We start from the raw sequence: 20,477 nt of genomic DNA, 5'->3' as shown, positions 1-20,477 counted from the left end.
TTGTTTGTTTCTTGGGTTTTTTTTTTTTTTTTGAGACACGGTCACACTCTACCACCTGGGCTGGAGTGCAGTGGTGTGATTATGGCTCACTGCAGCTTCGACCTTTTGGGGCTCGAGTGATCCTCCCACCTCAGCCTCCTGAGTAGCTCGACTACAGGCAGGCACCATGGCACCCAGCTAATTTTTGTATTTTTTGTAGAGTTGGGGTCTTGCTATGTTGGCCAGGCTGGTCTCAAACTCCTGGGCTCAAGGGATCCACTCGCCTCAGCCTCCCAAAATGCTGGGATTACAGGTGCAAGCCACTGTGCCCGGCTGGCCTTGGATTGTTAACTGCCCCCTGGTCGTGCCTCCCGAAGCACAGAATTGGGGTTAAACCAGTCACCTCACCCTCACCCCAAATTCTATCCAGGTCTTGCCCAAAGATCCAGAGCAGGCAGGTGGGGCTTGGGACAAGAGCCTACAATCACAAGAGCCAGCCCCAATGTGAGAGAAGAGGCTTTGAGTGGGAGAGGGGCATTTCTGGACCTAGCACTTGGTGTTCAGCGTGAGCCGAGAAAGCAGGAAGCAGCCAGGCCTGGGTCCAGGTGGATGAATGCAAGTGAGGAGGAGAACAGGCAGTTATGAGCCACTACCCCTTATAAAGTATAAACACGCCAGGCACGGTGGCTCACGCCTGTAATTCCAAAACTTTGGGAAGCCAAGGTGGGTGGATCACTTGAGGCCAGGAGTTTGTGACTAGCCTGGCTAACATGGCAAAACCCCGTCCCTACTAAAAATGCAAAAATTAGCTGGGCATGGTGGTGGGTGCCTGTAATCCCAGCTATTCGGGAGGCTGAGGCAGGAGAATCGCTTGAACTCGGGAGGCAGAGGTTGCAGTGAGCCAAGACCATGCCACTGCACTCTAGCCTGGGTGACAGAGGGAGACTCTGTCTCAAACAAACAAACAAACAAATAAATAAAATAAAGTAGGAACATGATACCAGGCCCTGCCAATGTTCTTTATGTGCATAATTGCACCCCAGTCTCATAACAGCAAACAGACAGGTCAGTGAGACTCAGAGAGGGGGAGCTGTGCGCCCAAGGTACACAGCTGCTAAGTGGCAGGGTTGGAATCCAACCTTGGGCATGTGAGACGTAGATTTCCATTATGGCCCCCAGTATCCCCTTCTCCTGGTGTTCATAGCCTCGTGCATCCCCTTCCCTTAAGTAAGGGTGGCGCCTAGTGACCTGCTTCCAACAAGGAGGATACAGTGAAGGTGATGGGATGTCCCTTCTGGGATTAGGTTACAAAAGACTGTGACTTCCAGAACTCAGGGTATCTACTGGCCACAAGAGCCAGTGAGGAACTGAGGCCTCCAATTTCACAGCCCATTAGGAATGGAATCCTACCAGCAACCACACGGCGGAGCTTGGATGCAGCTCCTCCCCAAGTTGAGCCAGGAGAGGACCACAGCCCTGGTAATACCTTGACTGCAGCCTGTAAGAGGCCCTGTGGCAGAGGACACAGCTAAGTTGTACCTGGATCCTCCCTCCCTCTCTCTCTCTCTCTATTTATATATATATTTATATATTTATATATATATATTTATATATATTTATATATTTATATATATATATTTATATATATTTATATATTTATATATATTTATATATATATTTATATATATATATATATATATATATATTTATATATATTTATATATTTATATATATTTATATATATATTTATATATTTATATATATATATTTATATTTATATTTATATATTTTTTGAGACAGAGTCTTGCTCTGTCACCCAGGCTAGAGTGCAGTGGCATGACCTTGGCTCACTGGAACCTCTGCCTCCCAGGTTCCAGTGACTCTCCTGCCCTAGACTCCTGAGTAGCTGGGACTACAGGTGTGTGCCACCATGCCAGGCTAATTTTTGTATTTTTAGTAGAGATGGGGCTTCACCATGTTGGCCAGGCTGGTCTCGAACTCCTGACCTCAGGTGATCCGCCTGCCTCACCCTCCCAAAGTGCTGGGATTACAGGTGTGAGCCACCATGCCCAGTCGTTTTATTTTTTTGAGACAGGGTCTCCCTCTGTCACCCAGGCTCTGGTGTAGTGGTGCAATCTCGGCTCACTGCAGCCTCTGCCTCTTGGGCTCAGGCAATCCTCTCACCTCAGCATTCTGAGTAGCTGGGACCACAGGCGTGCACCACCACACTTGGCTAATTTTTGTATTTTTTGTAGAGATGGGGTCTCGCTATGTTGCTTAGGCTGGTCTTGAACTTCTGGCCTCAAGCAATCTGCCCACCTTGGTCTCCCAAAGTGTTGGGATTATAGGCATGAGCTACCATGCCTGGCCTGTGCCTGGATTCTTGACCCGTAAAAACTGTGAGATAATAAACATTTGTTGCTTTAAGCTGCTGAGTTTTGGGGTAGCTTGTTATACAGCAATTGATAACTGATACAAAAAGCATCTGACTTTGTAGTGAAAACTCTTACTCATAGGGAATCTGGGAAAGGATGTTTGAAGCATTTAATTACGAAAAATAACATTACTGAAAATGTGGCTACTACCAGACAGGACACACACACACACACACACACACACACACACACAGACACATACCCCTAACCTCAGATCCTCTTTAATCACACAAACCAGGCCAGCCAAGTCCAGACTTAGAATTAAACACTAATACTGAATACCGGTATAATACACTATGATTTTCAAAACCCATATACAGCCCTATACATCATCTCATATGACTCTTAAAAAAGTCCTACAAGCTGCCCAGCAGCTTGTCAATCTTGGGTGACAGATGACATGGAGGGTCAGGGTCACAATGAAATGCATTGCTCAGGGTTACAGAGTTAGTGCCTAGGATATTGTTGGTGCTCAATAAGCCCTCAAAGCATAGATGACTGGATGGAGGAGTCAGAGGTAGGTGTCAAGAACTCTGATTCCAGCTTAGCCATTCATTCATTCCGAGGAGGCAACGTGTACGGGCCTGGCTGGACACAGCAGAGACTATTCCCAGGAATTTCTGGAAAAAGTGCTCTGATCTTGTAATGCAGCCCTGGGGGCATCTCAAAGCCTGAGACCAAGCCTTGTGGAATGGGCATGGCCAATGGCATCAGAGGCTCTGGATTTGAATCCTGGTTCTGTGACTGAGGAACAACGGGACCTCAGGCAAGTCCATCCCTTTGTTTTTCTGAGCCTGAGTCTTTGTCTCTATTAAATAGGGTTACTACTTCCCGCCCGAAGTGTCTGTGAAGATGGGGACAGATAAGGTCAAGTATGAAGAACTTGTAAGCACGAAATCAACAGGAGTCACCATTCTCTTGCCCTCTTGCCTTCATATCATAAAACATGCAAAAAACCAAACTCATAGTGACCAAGAATTGGAGGACAGTTCATTCTCTAAATGCACTCTTACTCTTCTCTTTGGCAAAGGATTTCTTTAAATGAACCAAGCTTCTCACTTTGTGTTCAAAATGCCCTTTCCCTGGTTCCCTGTAGCCTGTCAGAGGGCACACCATAAATACTTGCAGAGTGCCTAACTGGGCAAGTGTGCTCCTGAGCAGAGCGTTCTAACCTCAGGACATGCTCAGTGTCTGCCCAACTAGCTTCAATTAACAATCTGCTTCCTGAGCCCTAGCTCAGGGGGTAGTGGGTGGAGTGGGAGTGACATATTGAGCTTAAAGGGGAGACAAGGTATGGCTTTAGCCTAGTGGGCCCCTCTGCCCCTCCCTCCCTCCCTTCCTTCCTTCCTTCCTTCCACCTATCCATTCACCCACCCACCCATCTATATACCCACCCATCTGTCCATTCATTTGCTCACCCACACTGTCACTCACCCACTTATACCTCTATCTACCCACCTTTACACTCACCCATCCACTCCTTCACTTGGACACCATTCCATCCATCCGTCCATCTGTCCATCCATCCTATTTACCCACTCATCTGTCCATCCATCTGTCCATCTGTCCATCCATCCTATTTACCCACTCATCTGTCCATCCATTTGCCCATCCATACAGTCACTCACCCACTTATACCTCTGTCCACCTACCTTTCACTCACCCACCAACTTCTCCACCTGGCCATCATTCACTTCCATTCATCCATCCATCCATCCATCCATCCATCCATCCATCCACCCACCCACCCATCCCATCCATCCATCCATCCATCCACCCACCCATCCTATTAATCTAAACATTCCATCCAACCATCCCATCCATCCTTCCTTCTGTCCATCCATCCATCCATCCATCCATCCATCCATCCATCCATCCAATATTTACTGAGACAGTACTGTGGCTCTGCTGCTAAACAAGACAGACATGGTATCTGCTCTCATGTTGCTTGTGATTCGGCAGAAGGCAGACAGACCTTGCCCATCTAATTACCAAATGAACTACCTAGTTAACAATTGGAATAAGTGCTAAGTAGGAAAAACACAGGCATCTATGAGACCATATAGCTAGGGACGTGACTAGTCTGGAGAAGCAGAGTCAGGAAAGGCTTTATGGAGGAAGCAACATCGCAGCCAAGTCATTCATTCATTTGTTCATTCATTCAATGCTTTTAGGAATCAGCATGACCCATTTACCTATGTGAATCATCTCTGCCTTTCCAGGCCTAGCTCACAGCAACAGAGCAAGACTAAAATGTGTGCCTGGCCTGGTCATATGTACAGTCTTCAACCAGCACTGGGTACAGCTGTTACTCCTAGATCTGGGACAATGGGTGTCTTGTCTGACTCCTCCCAAGAATTTCTAATCCAGTTGCACATAGTGGTATCAGGAGAAGAATGGAGGAGAGACAAACAGACTGAGGCTTAGAGAGCTTGTCAGACTTTCACCTTGACATCATGTTCAAATCGTCCCTGCTACCAAGAAGGAACTACAGATGGCTCTGAAGCATATGAAAAGATGCTCAACCACGCTCATAATTAGGGAAATGCAAATTAAAACTGCACTGAGATACCGTTTGTCACCTGTCAGATTGGCAAAGCTCAAAAGAGGCTTGGTAACGCTGTGTGTTGGTGAGGGAAGAAGCAAGCGGCTGTGTCATACTGCATACTAACAGCATAAGTGGATACATTCTTTACAGAGGGCAGTTTAGCAATAACTGTCAAAACTGTGTACCTTCTGACCCAGTAATTCTGCCACTAGGAATTTATCCTACCAAGAGCTCATGTGTGTGTGAAATGGGATGCCTGCCCATAAGAGCTAATATTTATTGAACCCTGACCACGTGCCAGGAGCAGTTCTAAATGCTTCCCTTGAATTAACCTTTAATCAACATGATGGGCCCAGGTTGGTGCAATTGATCTCCCCATTCTGGATCATTCATGACAGCCTTATTTGTAATAACAAAAGATTATCAGCTACTAAATGCCTATCAATAGAAGAATGGTTAAACAAACTGGTCTATTCATAAAATGGCACATTTTGCAGCTATAAAATAGGATAAGGAGCAATCTCTAAGATAGAGTTTTAAGTTAAAAAAGAAGGTGCAGAAAACAGCATAGGTAGAATGTACTATAACTTATGTTTTTTTTAAAAAAGATATGTTTGTGTGTGTATAAATATATACACACATATACATACATATGGTGACAGGCCTCCTTTTTATATCTTTCAAAGATTTTTTTAAAGTAAACTTTTTATTTTGGAATAATTTAAGGCTTACAGAAAAGTTGCAAAGATAGAACAGAAAATCCCAGTACACCCCTCACTGGGTTTCAGTTTCCCCTAATGTCATCATCTTGCATTACCGTGGTACATTTGTCAAAGCTAAGAAACCCACGTTGATACGTTACTATTAACTCAACTCCAGACTCTATTTGGATTTCATCAAACCCGTTTTCTACTAATGTCCCTTCTCTGTTCTGGGATCCAACCCAGGTCCCAGACTGTGTTTAGTCATCATATCTCTTTAGTCTTCTTTTTGAATGTTGATTCATGCAAATATATTATCCATTTAAAAAGAAATACAATTGAACATGAAAAACAACCTCCCCCTTCCAAATCTCCAAACAGCAATAACAACAGCAACAAAAATGCTTGTCGATGTTAAAAAGGAACCCACTTTCTATCCCCCTACCCGTAAGCCTTTCCATGCCTTTTAGTCTCCAGGCTATGCCTCCTCCAAAAACCCTTCCCAACCTGGAACTCATCGCTCTCTGCCTCAGTCCCCCGAGACACTGCATGAATCTCTCTTACACGGCACTTATCACTGCCTGCCTTGCTTCACAGTTATTTATGTAAGTGTCTGTCTCCCGGCGGAGACTGTGAGCTTCCAGAGGAGGGGACGGGATCTGCGGGCCCTCTGCCTCTCCTTCCTGGTGTCAGATAGGATGCTTTGACCCCAATACACATTTGCTGAATTGACACCTAGTCCCTGATGTCAGGAAGAGGAGGAGGGATGCATTTAGGGAGTTAAAAGGAACCGGCCAGCACTTACGACTGTGGGCTGGTGACCCACGACTAATAAAAACAAATGGTAATAATAATTATACAGATGACAATGATAATTCTAGCAACTTCTATGGTTGAATAATTGAAATTTAGTTCTTTCCATGGATGATCTATTTTAATCATAATAATAGCCCTATGAAGTAGCTGTTATTATTATGTCCTTTTTTTTTTTCTTTGAGATGTAGTCTTGCTCTGTTGCCCAGGCTGGAGTGCAGTGGCATGACCTCGGCTCACTGCAACCTCTGCCTCCCGCGTTCAAGCAATTCTCCTGCCTCAGCTTCCAGAGTAGCTGGGACTAGAGGTGTGTGCCACCATGCCTGGCTAATTTTTGTATTTTTTTTAGTAGAGACAGGGTTTCACCATGTTGGCCTGGCTGGTCTCCAACTCCTGACCTCAGGTGATCTGTCTGCCTCGGCCTTCCAAAATGCTGGGATTACAGGTGTGAGCCACTGTGCCTGGCCACTATTATGTCCATTTTAGACATGAGAAAAACCAAGGCTCAGAGAGAGAGTGACTGACCCATAGGGGGTCAAGAATGCTGCTGAAATTCACATGAAGGATATTTTGATGTTACACCATACTGAATTTGGCATTCTACATTTTACGAAGGAAACCAAGGCTCAGAGAGGTGAAATAACGTGCCCAAGTCCACCCAGCTACTAAGAGGCAGAGGTGAGATTGGAACCCAGGTCTGGCTGACTCCGGTCTTAACCGGATTGCCCCCCAGAGACCCATGCCAGAGACCCGAGGACTGCCCATGGGGAAGGGTCCTACTCTCCCCCAGCCTTGGTCTCCAATGGTCCCGCCTGAGCCCTGCTCACCTGGCACAGGAGAATCAGAGGCTCTCGGAACTCGGCCTGACAGATGGCACAGATGTCACCGGCTTCTGTGCACTGCTGCCCGGTGGCTCGGACTCCATAGTTCTATTTGAGGGAGGGGAGAAGCAAATACAGCTATGGTCGCCCTTGGGAACTACGCCCTCAGGAGCACTGTGAGATCTGTGGGCTGAGGAAGGGGTCGCTGCTCTTTCCAGTTCCTGATTCTCAGGACCCTGGTGGGGACCACCTGAAGCCAACTCACCTGAGAGGTACAGAGAAGCTTCAGGGCTTTCCTAACTCCGCCCACACGTCCACAGATGTCGAAGGACTGAAAGGAGAGCAGGGTGGTGGCTGAAACGTACCCAAGGATCACTCGTGACCCCTGCACAATCCCATCCTCTGACCCTCCACCCATTTTTGACTCAGAACATTTTTAGGGCTCCTCTTCTCATTTGCACTTCTTCCTTCCCAACAGTGTTGCATGGCTTTTGTCTTGTTGCCTAATATCAAGAGTTTCCCCTGCTACCTAGGCCAGAATAGCAAATATATGGCATGCATAGTGCCTATTTCCCTTCCCAAGCCCACAGCAGGCATTGATAATCGATCACAGCACTCTTCCTCTGAGCCCAGCCCACCCTGATAACCCTTCTCCATCTAGCACTCCAGTCAGTCACTGTGTTGATCAGAACCAGCAAGTAATCAGTACGCCCCAATGGCTGATACTACATGGATTGCCTTGCCAGTCCTGCTGGAAGGAAGGAAAGAGAAGAACTCATGCATCCTCCCAGGATTCTCTAAAGCCAGAAATGGAGAACCAAAGAGAAAGAGAAGGATGTATGGATTTTGAGAGGGTAAAAAAACCTCTGATTTGTACTAATGATGAAAAGAAAAGCACTGAATACTAATTTGAGGAGTTGAGGGTGTGCAATTTAACACAGATACTATTTTTGAGGTAAGAGAGAGAGAAAACATTCAGTAGAAGTGTGGTTGGGAGCTTATCGCTTTAGAGGCAGCCTGCCTGGGTTCAATGCTTGTTCTGTTGTCTTTACCTGAGTGACCTTGGGCAAGTAACCTCAGTTTCTAACCTCCCTGAACCTCAGTTTCTTAACCTGTAAAATGGGAATAATGGGGGCCAGGTGGGGTGGCTCATGCCTGTAATCCCAGCACTTTGGGAGGCTGAGGCAGGTGGATCACTTGAGGTCAGGAGTTTGAGACCAGCCTGGCCAACATGGTAAAACACCATCTCTACTAAAAATACAAAAATTAGCCAGGTATAGTGGTGAATGCCTGTAATCCCAGCTACTAGAGAGGCTGAGACATGAGAATCGCTTGAACCCGGGAGGCGGAGGTTGCAATGAGCCGAGATTGCACCACTCCACTCCAGCCTGGGCAACAGAGCGAGACTCAGTCTAAAAAAAAAAAAAAAAAAGGAGTAATAATAGTATGTTCCTTGAAGGGTTTGTGAAGATGACTATTGGAAAGAATATCATATGGTGAGCTTCATAGGTGAGAAATTAGGGTAGATTAAACCATAAAAAATACTGATACATGTTACAATGTGGATGAACCTCAAAAATACAATGTTAAATGAAAGTGCCAGACACAAAAGGGCACCTATTACATGATTCCATTTATATGAAACATTCATAATAAGTATATTCATAGAGACAGAAAAAGCAGATTTGTGGTTGCCAAGGACTGGGGGAAGGGGAGGTTGGAAGAATGGGGAGTGACTGCTTAATGGGTATTTCTTTTCAGGGTGATGAAAATGTCTTGGAACTAGACAGAGGTGGTGGTGGTTGTGTGACATTGTGAATCCGCTCAATGCCATTTAATTGTACACTTTAAAATAGTTACTGGAGGCCGGGAGTGGTGGCTCATGCCTGTAATCCCAGCACTTTGGGAGGCAGAGGTGGGCAGATCACTTGAGGTCAGGAGTTCAAAACCAGCCTGGCCAACATGGTGAAACCCTGTCTCTACTAAATATACAAAAAATTAGCTGGGTATAGTGGTGGATGCCTGTAGTCCCAGCTATTCGGGAGGCTGAGGCAAGAGAGTCACTTGAACCCAGGAGTGGAGGTTGCAGCGAGTCGAGACTGCGCTACTGAACTCCAGCCTGGGCGACAGAGTGAGACTCTATCTCAAAAATAAATAAAATAAAATAAAAATAAAAGTTAGTGGTTAATTTCATGTCGTATGAATTTTCCCTCAATTAAAATAACTCAATCAATCAATCAGCATGGGTATTCCAGGTTGCCCAGAAGCCCCGAGGCCTGACTAGTGAATGGGGCCCTCTTTAGGCCGGCCCTCCAGCCTTGGGGCCACCTCACCTTGCAGAGGCTGTAGAGAACGATCAGGACCCCGCCCAGGAAGTAGCTGTTGGAGGAGTCGTCACCCATGATGTATTTGTACCACAGCTGGATGGGGACAAGGGATCGGAACAGCTGGCTCAGCTCCTCGATGACCAGATAGAACTTTCCCTGCAACCACACAGAGAACATCAATTATTATTAGCAGTAAAGACCCAAAGGACCCAGCTGGGGGGCCCCCCGCCCTGGGCAGTGATGACATTCTAGGTCACAGGCAGGCCATTAATCAGCTCTGGAAAGCACTCAGGCCAGCTCCTAATGGGGCTGCGATATGGCCAGGGAGACGCGGCCCCTGCCCACTGCCCTCATCCGCCACCCAGCAGCCCAGAAGACCAAAGTGCCCAGGATTGAGGATTGAGTTTCAGGGTAGGAGAAACCCTACACCTTTGGGCAGAGGGCTGGAGAGTGGGTCACCCTCTGGGTCTCGCTGTGGCTTGGAAGGCTCAAAGCCCAAGGTGGGGGCACAGTCCCTGCCCTCTGCATCCAGGCCATCCTCATCTTTAGAGGGCTGACTCGAGCATCACAGGCGACTGCTCTCAGGGGCCTGGGCAGGATGGGCACAGAATGCAGGTAAGGCCAGGCAATAAGGCCCAAAGCGGGGAGATACGTGTCCTTCCTAGCTCCACGACCTGCTCTCTTCCAAGGAGGCAGGATGAATACCTAGTTGTGTTGAGAAAGAACAGGAGCCGGGTGTGGTGGCTCATGCCTGTAATCCCAGCACTTTGGGAGGCCCAGGCAGGTGGATCACTTAAGGTCAGGAGTTCAAGACCAGCCTGGCCAACATGGCAAACCCCCAACTCTACTAAAAATACAAAAATTAGCTGAGCGTGGTGGCGCACCTGTAATCCCAGCTACTCGGAGGCTACTCAAGCGAGGCAGGTGAATTGCTTGAACTTGGGAGACAGAGGTTGCAGTTAGCCAAGATATCACACCACTGTACCACTGTATTTCAGCCTGGGCAACAGAGCGAGACTCCATCTCAAAAAAAAAAAAAAAAAAAAAAAAGAGAACACGACTTGGGTACTCACACTGGGCTGGGATTGAACCTGACCTTGCTGGATGTTCATGACCCTTAGTTTCCCCATCTACAGAATGGGAATCAGAATTCCCACCTTATGGGGTTGCTTTGAGGATTAAAGGAGATGAACAGGATAAGCACCTAGCATTATTCCTGGAGAAAAATCCTATTTCTCTTCCTCCCCTTGACCTTGGACAAGTCCCTGAAGCTTTCTGTGGCCTGTGTTGTAAAATGGAGATGAAAATACACCCACTCTGTAGTGTCTAATAAAGTTGAATACATACCTACTTTATGACCCAGCAATTCCAGTCTGAGCTATTTACCCGAGAGAAATGAAAACATATGTCCACATGTATGCCAATGTCCTTAGTGGCTTTATTCATAAAATCCCCAAACTGGAAGCAGCCCAGACGCCCATCAATGGAAGAACGGATAAACAAATGATGGCCTATTTATACAACAGGATACTGTCCAGCAATAAGTATACACGAATGCCTGACATTTGCGATGACATGGGTGAATGTCACAAACATTATGTCGAATCAAAGAAGACAGTCATGGAAGAATATTTGTTGTATAATTCTGGTTTATACTAAGTCCTAGAATAGGTAACACTAATCTGAGATAATAGAAATCAGATCCCTGGTCATCTGGGGTGAGAGGTGGGGAGAACTGACTGCAAGGAGGTGTCAGGAAATTTTGGAAAGGGATAGAAAGATATATATATATATATATATATATATATTTTTTTTTTTTTTTTTTTTTTTTTTGAGACAAGGTCTTGCTATGTTGCCCAGGCTGGAGTGCAGTTGTGCGACTATGGCTCACTGCAGCCTCGACTTCCCAGGTTCAAGTGATCCTTCCACCTCAGCCTCCGAAGTAAATGGGATCACGGGTACACACCACCATGCCTAGCTAATTTTTTTGTATTTTTAGTAGAGACAGGATTTCACCATGTTGCCCAGGCTGGTCTCAAACTCCTGGGCTCAAGCAATCTGCCCCTTGTCAGCCTCCCGAAGTGTTGGAATTACTGGTGTGAACTGCTGCACCTGGCCTAGAAATATGAAATATTTTATATCTTGATTGGGATGGGGGATACATGGGTGTGCACGTTTGCCAAAACTCATTGAAATATACACTCCTAACATGTGCAGTTTATTGTATTTAAATCCTGCTTCTATAAAGCTGATAAAATCAAACAAACAACACTGCCCCAAGCATCCATATCTGTAAAAATATGTATAATCTTTACTCTAACAATTCTATGTCTGGCAATTTACCCTAACAAAATAATCAGAGATAGGTGCAAAGATGTGCCTGTAGGAATGGTCACTACAGCATTCTTTGTAATACTAAAAAAAAAAAAGTAAAAAACACAATGTACAAAAAAGAGGGTCTGATTATGCTAGAGATCTATAATGGAAAGCCATACAGCCATTAAAAATGTACCCTGAAGAAATAGCAACTTTATGGTGAACAAAGGAAACATACATCATATTAATCAGGTGATCAAGGTTAACATCCCCAGTGAGAAGTCATTTTGACATCCTGAACCCTCTGACATGATGTCCTGAAAAGACACAGTATCACTTCTGTGGTATTCTCGCCAAAACTCATCAATAAATTCTAATCTAATCATGAGAAAACAAGAGACATATCCAAGTTGAAGGATATTCTCTCTCTTTTTTTTTTTTTTTTGTAGAGAGATGAGGTCATGCTGTGTTATCCAGGCTGGTCTCAAACTCCTGGGCTCAAGGGATCCTCCTACCTCAGGCTCCCAAAGTGCTGGGATTATAGGCATGAGCCATTGCACCTGGCCCCAAGTTGAAGGGGCCCAACACTCTTCAAAAATGTCAAGATCATGAAAGACAAAGGGAAGACCAAGGAATGTGAGGTTGGAGAGAATTAAGGAGACGTGACAAATAATGTAACATGGGATCTTGGTTTCAATCCTATACTCTCTTTCTCTCTCTTTTTTTTTTTTTTTTTGAGACGGAGTCTTGCTCTTTCACCCAGGCAAGGTGGAGTGCAGTGGCACAATCTCAGCTCACTGCAACCTCTGCCTCTTGGGTTCAAGCAATTCTCCTGCCTCAGGCTCTCAAGTAACTGGGATTACACACCACCATGCCCGGCTAATTTTTGTATTTTTAGTAGAGATGGGGTTTCACCATGTTGGCCAGGCTGGTCTCGTATTCCTGGCCACAGGTGATCCACCTACTTCACTTCAGCCTCCCAAAGTGCTAAAATTACAGGTGTGAGCGACCGCGCCCAGCCCTGATTCAATCCTATACTAGCAAAAAATGTCAATAGGCCAGGTGCAATGGCTGACACCTGTAATCCCAACACTTTGGGAGGCTAAGGTGGGAGGATCCCTTGAGCCCAGGAGTTCAAGACCAGCCTGGGCAATAGAGCAAGATCTTGTGTCTACAAAAAATTAAAAGATTATCTCGGAGTGGTGGTGAGTTCCTGTGGTCCTAGCTACTTGAGAGGCTGAGGTGGGAGAATTGCTTGAGCCCAGAAGTTCGAGGCTGCAGTGAGCTATGATTGTGCCACTGCACTCCAGCCTGGGTGACAGAGTAAGACCCTGTCTCGAAAACAAAAAAAACAACAATAAAAATTGAAAAACAAAATAATGTCAATGGGGCAACTGGCAAAATGTGAATGAGGTCTTTAGGTTAGTAGTAACAGTATTGATGTTCATTTCCTGCCCTTGCTAATTGGACTCTGGTATATCAGATATCAACATTAGGGGAAGAGGAATGAAGGGTATATGGGAACTCTCAGCATTACTTTTGCAACTTTTCTTTAAGTCTAAAATTATCTCAAAATTAAAAGTTAAAAAACAAATCATCCTGATGAAAGATATCATTTGACCCAAGCAAATGCTCATATTATTGTTCCAAATGGAAATAATAAGAGAATGCAAAAAAAAAAAAATCCTCTTTCTCTTTGTGTTTTTATGCTCTCTCCAGATTTTTTATACTGAGCATGTGATATGTTTAAATTAGAGGGGAAATGAGTCTGGGCATGGTGGCTCACACCTGTAATCCCAGCACTTTGGGAGGCCAAGGTGGATAGATCTCTTGAGGCCAGGAGTTCAAGACCAGCCTGGCCAACATGGTGAAACCCTGTCTCTACCAAAAATACAAAAAAATAGCCGGGTATGGTGGCACGTGCCTATAATCCCAGCTACATGAGAATCACTTGAACCCGGGAGGTGGAGGTTGAAGTGAGCCAAGATTACATCGTATGCGTGGCATGTGGACAGAGATTTATAGCCACCTTTTATATTCCATCTTGATGGGCTGGGCACAGGTCACTCAGAAGAGGATTCCTTGGAGCACATACATCCACATCTACCAAGGACCAAGAAAGGGCATCCAATCATCACTCACCTGCTGCCTGATTTTTGTGACTTAGTTTGCCACCTCCAGTTGTGAGGCCATTGCTTCCCAAAGGGCCCTCCTTTCCCCTCCTGACTCCCACCAGTCCCTGAGCCCCAGAAACATCCCCTGGAGGGAAATGCTGGTTTCCCTATGGAACTTTTGGGAAGATGGGGGGTGATTGGAGTACACAGATGTAGGGGGTGGCCGTCATGTTTGTTTTACATGGACAAGGGCATGATGGATGCTGGACCAATGGACAGCAACTTAGTGTATGGCCAGGGCTAACCAAGCCTGTCCATATCCTGCTGCAGACCCCAAGATCTGCAGAATACCCATGATTTGCACTTTCATTCCCTGAACCACCCACCCTCAGCTGCCCCATGACTCCCTCATGTCTCCCAAATTGCTCTCACCCGTGGTCTCTCAACTCTTGCATGTTCCATCTTACCCTGGACTAAACTGTCCAGCCTCTCTCAACTGCCAGTCTTGACCTGCAGTTGTTTTTTTTTTCGCTTAAAACATTGTGTGTTTTAGAGATGGGGTCTATCTATGTTGCCCAGGCTGGTCTCCATCTCTTGGGCTCAAGTGATCCTCCTGCCAGCTTGGCTTCCTGAGTCCCCTGTAGGGACTACAGATGTGAGCCACCATGCCTGGCCTTAACCTGCTTTTGTCACTCTTCCCTACATTCAGTGCACCCCTAGATCACTCTTGTTTCCTTCCTTCCTTACCTTTCTTTCTTCCACCCATCTGTATTTCCTTTCTTCCTTCCCTCCCTTCCTGCCTTTTATCCATTGATGCTGCCTTCCTTCCCTTTCCTCTGCCCCTCCCTCCCTCTCTTCCTCACCCACTCCCTTTCTTCTTCCCTCCCATCCTTGCTTCCATTTCTGGACACCTACTATGCACCAGACACAATGCCAGGTTCTGGTGGTACTAAGATAACTAAGACCTCATCCCTTCATCAGGAAGCTTGCTACCCAATGAGGAAGACCATCACTAAGCAAACTACTATAATACAGTGTGGTAGAACTCTGCTAGAGGTAAATGTGAGTGGGCCCCAGAATTGAGGCATGGGATGTGGAGTGGGAAACTGATCAAGAAAGTCTAAGAGAAGTTATCTTTCCAGCCACCCAAAGTGTGAGCCATGAACCAGCACCATCAGCATCGCCTGGGAGCTGGTTAGAAATGCAGGCTCGTAGGCCTCACCCCAGACCTCCTGAAATAGAATCTACAATTTAATAAGGTCCCCAGGTGACCCAAGTGCACATCCAAGTTTGAGAAGCACTACTTTAATGGATGAATAAGAGCCAAGCTGGTGAAGAAATGAGGGCAGGTAAGGGAGGAAGGGTGTTCCAGAGCCAAGAGGTGAAGGAAAAGATGGTCACTGGTCTGAGCGCCATCTTGGTGGGCAGCCTCCTGCTTCGTCTGCCTGGTCTCATGACAGGTAAGGACACGGCTACCCCATGAAATGTCCCTGTGTCTCTGGGAGCCCCTGCCTGCTGGCATCTGGCTGACTCTGGTCCCCTCTCTGTTCTTCCTTGCAGGCCAGTCTCAACAACCAGTCTGGCTTGGTGGTCAAGAGCACAGCCCCAGGAACCAAAGAAGCTGGGATCAGACCTAGGATTGTCACTTGCCACCTCAGGTTTAGTTTTGGTCACTGTCTTTGGATCTTCCAATTCTCAGGCCCCTGAGCTGCAGGCTGGTTTCTGGGCCAAATCCCAAACTTCCCACTTGCTATTGGGCAGCTCTAGAACAAGTGTTGGCAAACTTTTTCTACAAATAACCAGGTAGTGAGTACTTAGCCTTTGCAGGCCATACGGTCTGTGGCACCACTACTCACCTCTGTCACTACAGTAGGAAAATAGCTGTGGACAATAGGTAAGTGAATGGGTGTGGCTGTGTTCCAATAAAACTTTATTTATAAAAACAAGTGGCAGGACGTATTTGGCCTGTAGCCTGTAGTTTTCTGACCTGTGGTCTGTTCTATCAGAATCTAGATAAGTCACGATGGGGATTCTAACACATCCCCAGGATTTCCCAGAAGGCTCTAATACCAGCTTCTTTCCCTGTCTTTCGGTTGCTTAATGACACCAAGCTCTTCCTTTGCAGATGGAATAGTGGTCCCTCTACTCTTTGCTGAGCTAACATCTATTCATCTTTTGGGTCTCAGCTAACTGTCACCGCCTATGAAAAGCCTTCCCTGACTTTTTAATTGAATTAGGTGCTCCTGTTATGTACACCTTTGAAGACTCCCCTAAATCACTCCTTTCTTTCTTTCTTTTTTTTTTTTTTTGAGATGGAGTCTCACCCTGTTGCCTAGGCTGGAGTGCAGTGGCATGATCTCGGCTCACTGCAGCCTCCGCCTCCTGGATTCAAACGATTCTCCTGCCTCAGCCTCCTGAGTAGCTGGGATTACAGGCACCTGCTGCCAAACCCAGCTAATTTTTTGTATTTTAGTAGAGACAGGGTTTCACCATGTTGCCCAGGCTGGTCTCGAACTCCTGAGTCAGGTGATCCACCCACCTCGGCCTCCCAAAGTGCTGTTTACAGGTATGATTCACCACACCCGGCCCCTAAATCACTCCTTCAAAGCATTTTTCACAATATTAAAAAATTATTTTTACTATCCATCCCTCCCACTGGACTGTAAGCCCCTTACGGGAGAAGATAATTTGACTCTGGGTGTATTCCCAGCATCTAGCATGTAGTAGGTGCTCATGTAACAAAGGAGGACCTCTTGAAGCTGAAGATTCCATCCTTATTACTCAAGTCAACTTCCTACAGTTTGCTGATGGAGGAGAGTTGAAACGCTGAAGAGAGAATATCTCTTTATAAGCAAGCACTGATGTCACAGCAAATAAATTTAGGAGAGTGAGAGCCTATGTGGCACCCTGTTAAAGGTAGCAATTAGCTGCCAGGGAGTGGGCCACTTTGAAAAGGAGATCAAACCACCAAGGAAAACTGGGCATATCCCAGCAAAACCATCTCTCCCTAATTAAGCAGTTTTATAATTCCAGGTTTCTTAAGCATGTTATTTCTGATGACCACCAAATGGGATGTGTGGTTTCTCTGGGGCTTCAGAGAACAAGGAATACGATCAGATTATGAGCTGTCTCGCCTCCCTGCCACCGTGAAGGGGAAATGGTAGCAATTGTTGCAGGACGTGCTTGGGCACGGACGGTTCTCTGCTTGGATTCAGATAAAGGGGGTGGGAGTGTCAAGTTGGGAAGGCGGATTCTATTCCGACTTCCTCACTGCCAAGATGAGGGGTAGGACAATAAGAGAAATGGGAAACATCGAAACAACAGAGGGCTGGCTCCAGAAGCGGGTGGGAAATGAAGGAGAGTAGGATGCTGAGAAGCAGAAGAAATGAACAGAGAGGAGAATTTTTTAGAAGAACGCACCTGCATGGGAAAGATGATTTGAAGACTTGTGGGGGTGGGGAGGAAGGGAGGAGAGACATAATCAAGTGTCTGTCAGCAGCTTCAATGTATGAAAAATGCACAGACAGAGATGAAACCTTTTTTTCTGTATCAAGATGAATAATATTTATACAGCTTTGCCTGTTTACGAATCTCTTTTATACACATTTTTTCATCTGTGGAGGCAGGACAGCCTAGTGGTTTAAAGGCATGGGATTTGGGATTCTAAGGTCACATCTATCACCTATTAAATTGGTTGATTTGGCACAATAATTCAACCTCTATGACCCTCAGTTTCTTCATCTGTAAATGGGGTTGAATACACACATACATTCATACATATATACACACATACATATAGATATGCATGCAGTGCTGTGCTGGAAAACTAGGTCTCTGGGGGAAAGAAAAGGCCCTGATTTGTGTGTTTGCCAATTTCTGTGGTATAAATGTTCCCACAAGGCCAACTTCAAGCTACCAATGATTTAACAACTGTTCGCAAATTTCATGAAAATGTAACCATTGGCTCTCACATGTCAGTAAAACCTGTATTCAACACACCAAGGTGATCTTATGGATTAAATAAGCCAATAAATCTAAAACACAGGTATATAAGAAGGGCCCAGTACATGATACAGCTAGTACTCGCCCTCATGATAATCCAGAAATGTGGCCATTATGTTATTGCTGCCTTATTTTAGAGATGAGAAAATGCAGGTTCAAATGAACTAAGGTGAACTAGAATTAAGGCAGAAGTGATACCTGGGACTTCCAAGCCTAGGCCTTAAGAGATCAGACAGCTTTCACTTCCTTCCTTTTGCTTGTTCTCCCTCCTCCAGCCACCATGTTTGTGGGAAGCCCAAGCTATAAGGAGAGACCCAGTGAAGAGGACATGTGGAAGGGGAGCAGCTCTGAGACTAATTGGAGGAGAAACATGGAAAGCAGCCAACGGTGAGAACTGAGGCCCCAGATATAGGACCTTAAGAAGGCCATTCCTGCCATTGCTGCTGACGCATCAGACCTGGGAGTGAAGATGCCATCTTGGACACTCCAGCCCCAGCAGATATCATGGGGAGGAGAGACAAGCTGTACCCAGTGTGTCCTGACTGAACTCCTTACCCGCAAAATTGTGAGAATTAAATGGTTTTTTCAAGTCAACAACAACAACAACAAAAACTAAAGTACCATCTAAGGCTACTCAGCTGGTGCTATAGACTGAACTGTGCCCACCTCAAGTTCCTTTGTTGAAGCCCTAATCCCTAATGTCATGGTATTTAAAGATAAGGCCTCTGAAAGGTAATTAGATCATGAGAGTAGAGCTCTCATGATGGGATTGGTTCCCTTATAGGAAGAGACATGAGAGATCTCTCTGCCACTTGAGGACACAGTGAGAAGACAGCCTTCTGCAAGCCAGGAAGAGGGTCTTCACCATGAACACAATTATAAGCGTCATGTAGAAACTTCAGAGAAGCTTTCACCTTATTCTTCCCCACTTTCTCTATCCTACTGTCTGGAACTTGGATGTGATGGCTGGTGCTCTTGCTACCATCTTGGACCATGAGGGGGAATCCCACACCCTAGAGCTGGTGAAGCAGTGGGCTGGAAGGTGTCATACTCCCAGGCTCGGGTTGCTTATCTTTGGCCTTTACATGAGAAAGAGATACATTTTTTAAATTTAAGTCTTATTATTTTGGATTCTTTGCTGTTACTATTTGATTCCAATCCTAACTAATAGAAAGCGTTTGGGACTCAGTAGGTGACCAAGAAATATTTGCTGAATGAGTAATGGACAAATGAGGGGGCAAAGTAAATGGCCTTGTGCTTTGAAACAGCTGGGTTTCCCATAGGCATGGCTCACAGAGAGCTCTAATGCTGAAGATACTAGGAATGGGAGTCTATACATAACAAATGTTCTAGAAAATGATGAGGGTAGGAGTGAGACAGGGAGGGTTGGCCAGTGACTGCCATGTTGGGCACAGAAATACCATGGGAAAGACCTGGGAAAGAAACGTGGCCCTGGATGCAGATCCTAGCTCTGCCTCTTCAGAGATGAGGCCCTGGATTCTGAGCAAGCACAATGGCAAAGAGCATGGACTTGGGAGTCAGATGACCTGAATTTGAATTCTGATTCTGTCTCTTCCTGAGTTACCTCGGGCAAGTCACTTCATCCTTTTGTGCCTCAGTTTCCTTGCTAGTAAAATGGGGCTAATGGTAGCCCCTCGCTCCTAGGGTTGTTGGGAGGATGAATGAGCAAATGTGTGTAAAGCATTGAGTTCAGTGCCTGGCGCATGGTAAGTGCTCAATAAATGTTAGCTGCAGCACTGTTAGCAGCCTGGAAATATGAGAAAATAAATTAAGTCTGGTCAAAGAGGATGGCAGTGGACCAGGAAAGCAGAAGAATTAATTTTTTTTTTTTTTTTTAGACAGAGTCTTGCTGTTTACCCAGGCTGGAGTGCAGTGGTGCAATTTCGGCTCACTGCAACCACCGCCTTCCGGGTTCAAGCAATTCTCCTGCCTCAGCCACCAGAGTAGCTGGGATTATAGGTATGCACCATGGCGCCCAGCTAATTTTCATATTTTTAGTAGAGACAGGGTTTTGCCACATTGGCCAGGCTGGTCTCAAACTCCTGACCTCAAGCGATCCACACACTTCGGCCTCCTAAAGTGCTGGGATTACAGGTGTGAGCTACCACGCTTGGCCTGATTTTTATATGTCACCATTTATAACATGAAAACAGGGTTAAAGTGTGGCATTTGAAGTCAGGTAGCTAGGTGCGCATCCTCTGTATCTGTGTGACTTTGGGCAAGCTGCTCTCCCTCTCTGGGCCTCAGTGTTCTGTGTGATGTGGGTGTTGACCCAGCTCTGCCATTCTGGGCCTCTATGCACTGTTACAACAACTACTGGTGTCACTTTAGGCTATAAGTGACAGCTAACATGAAGTAGCTTCCACAAAGAAGGAAATGTATTAGGTCACAAAACTGGGA

General features: G+C 45.8%; 1 protein-coding gene across 2 annotated transcripts in view; it reads right to left on the bottom strand.

Moving 5' to 3' along the window:
• RNFT2 (ring finger protein, transmembrane 2) overlaps positions 1–20,477 on the bottom strand; it is a 114,180-nt gene that overhangs the window by 9,435 nt on the left and 84,268 nt on the right. For both annotated transcript variants that reach the window (XM_055358118.2, XM_004053957.5), the window contains exons 8-10: positions 9,631–9,780; positions 7,563–7,628; positions 7,304–7,405 (exon numbers count right to left, since the gene is read on the bottom strand). In XM_055358118.2, coding sequence (XP_055214093.1) covers positions 7,304–7,405; positions 7,563–7,628; positions 9,631–9,780 — 318 coding nt within the window. The remainder of the gene's footprint in view (positions 1–7,303; positions 7,406–7,562; positions 7,629–9,630; positions 9,781–20,477) is intronic.

The sequence above is a fragment of the Gorilla gorilla genome, chromosome 10 (genome assembly GCF_029281585.2).
Source record: "Gorilla gorilla gorilla isolate KB3781 chromosome 10, NHGRI_mGorGor1-v2.1_pri, whole genome shotgun sequence".
NCBI classification, from domain to species: Eukaryota; Metazoa; Chordata; class Mammalia; order Primates; family Hominidae; genus Gorilla; species Gorilla gorilla.
This window is presented reverse-complemented; position numbering and strand designations above follow the sequence as displayed.